Here is a 1600-nt window from a genome sequence, read left to right on the forward strand (position 1 = left end):
AGTAGCTGGGATTACAGGCACGCGCCACCATGCCCAGCTGATTTTTTGTATTTTTAGTAGAGACGGGGTTTCACCATGTTGACCAGGATGGTCTCGATCTCTTGACCTCGTGATCCACCCTCCTCGGCCTCCCAAAGTGCTGGGATTACAGGCTTTTGAGCCACCGCACCCGGCCGAAAAAACTTTTTTTAAAAGTTAGCTGGTTGTGGTCATATGGGTCTATAGTCCCAGCTTGGGAGCTGGAGGTGGGAGGATGACTTGAGCCCAGGAGGCTGCAGTGAGGCATGGTCAGCTACTGCGTTCCGGCCTGGATGACACAGTGAGACCCTGTCTTTTTGTTTTCTTTTGAGATGGAGTTTCACTCTTGTCGCCCAGGCTGGAGTGCAGTGGCACGATCTCGGCTCACTGCCGCCTTCGCCTCCCGGGTTCAAGCAATTCTCCTGCCTCAGCCTCCTGAGTAGCTGGGATTACAGGCACGCGCCACCATGCCCAGCTAATTTTTTGTATTTTTAGTAGAGACGGGGTTTCACCATGTTGACCAGGATGGTCTCGATCTCTTGACCTCGTGATCCACCCGCCTCGGCCTCCCAAAGTGCTGGGATTACAGGCTTGAGCCACCGCGCCCGGCTAATTTTTGCATTTTTAGTAGAGATGGGATTTTGCCATCTTGGCCAGGCTGGTCTTGAACTACTGACCTTAAGCGATCCATCCGCCTCAGCCTCCCAAAGTGCTGGGATCACAGGCATGAGCCACCATGGCCGGCCCCCGTGTTTCCTTTCTGTGTGGCATATGCTCACCTATAACGCACGGGGTCCTGGTTCTCCCCCCAGGGCGCTGGCTCTCAACTGCTTTGCTCCCATCAATGACCAAGAGGGGGCCGAGGCCAAGGACTGGCGGTCGGGGAAGCCAGTCAGGGTGGTGCGCAACGTCAAGGGCGGCAAGCACAGCAAGTACGCCCCCGCCGAGGGCAACCGCTACGACGGCATCTACAAGGTGAGTGCCCCTTGGGGAGGCCGGGGAATCCGTCCCCGCCGGGGCTGCCTCTGATGACGCTGCTGCCCACTCCCCGCAGGTGGTAAAGTACTGGCCGGAGAAGGGGAAGTCCGGGTTCCTCGTGTGGCGCTATCTCCTGCGAAGGGACGATGACGAGCCCGGCCCTTGGACGAAGGAGGGGAAGGACCGGATCAAGAAGCTGGGGCTGACCATGCAGGTGCGTCCGGGATGGGGGTTGGCCCCTGGGGAGGCCAAGGTGGATGGATCACTTAAGGTCAGGAGTTCAAGACCAGCCGGGCCATTGTGGTGAAATCTCGTCTCTACTAAAAATACAAAAATCAGCGCCGGGCGCGGTGGCTCAAGCCTGTAATCCCAGCACTTTGGGAGGCCGAGGCGGGTGGATCACGAGGTCAAGAGATCGAGACCATCCTGGTCAACATGGTGAAACCCCGTCTCTACTAAAAATACAAAAAATTAGCTGGGCATGGTGGTGCATGCCTGTAATCCCAGCTACTCAGGAGGCTGAGGCAGGAGAATTGCCTGAACCCAGGAGGCGGAGGTTGCGGGGAGCCGAGATCGCGCCATTGCACTCCAGCCTGGGTAACAT

At 57.6% G+C, this 1600-nt stretch overlaps 1 protein-coding gene across 1 annotated transcript; it reads left to right on the forward strand.

The window, feature by feature from the left end:
* The first annotated feature begins 708 nt into the window (after positions 1–708).
* LOC116548295 (E3 ubiquitin-protein ligase UHRF1-like) lies at positions 709–1303 on the forward strand. The gene is made up of 2 exons (XM_032273833.1): positions 709–993; positions 1073–1303. Exons 1-2 carry the CDS (start codon positions 745–747, stop codon positions 1301–1303), a joined length of 480 nt encoding a protein of 159 aa, XP_032129724.1. The 5' UTR covers positions 709–744.
* Positions 1304–1600: the final 297 nt, after the last annotated feature.

The sequence above is a fragment of the Sapajus apella genome, unplaced genomic scaffold, assembly GCF_009761245.1.
Source record: "Sapajus apella isolate SASKATOON/1434 unplaced genomic scaffold, GSC_monkey_1.0 scaffold9297, whole genome shotgun sequence".
NCBI lineage: Eukaryota > Metazoa > Chordata > Mammalia > Primates > Cebidae > Sapajus > Sapajus apella.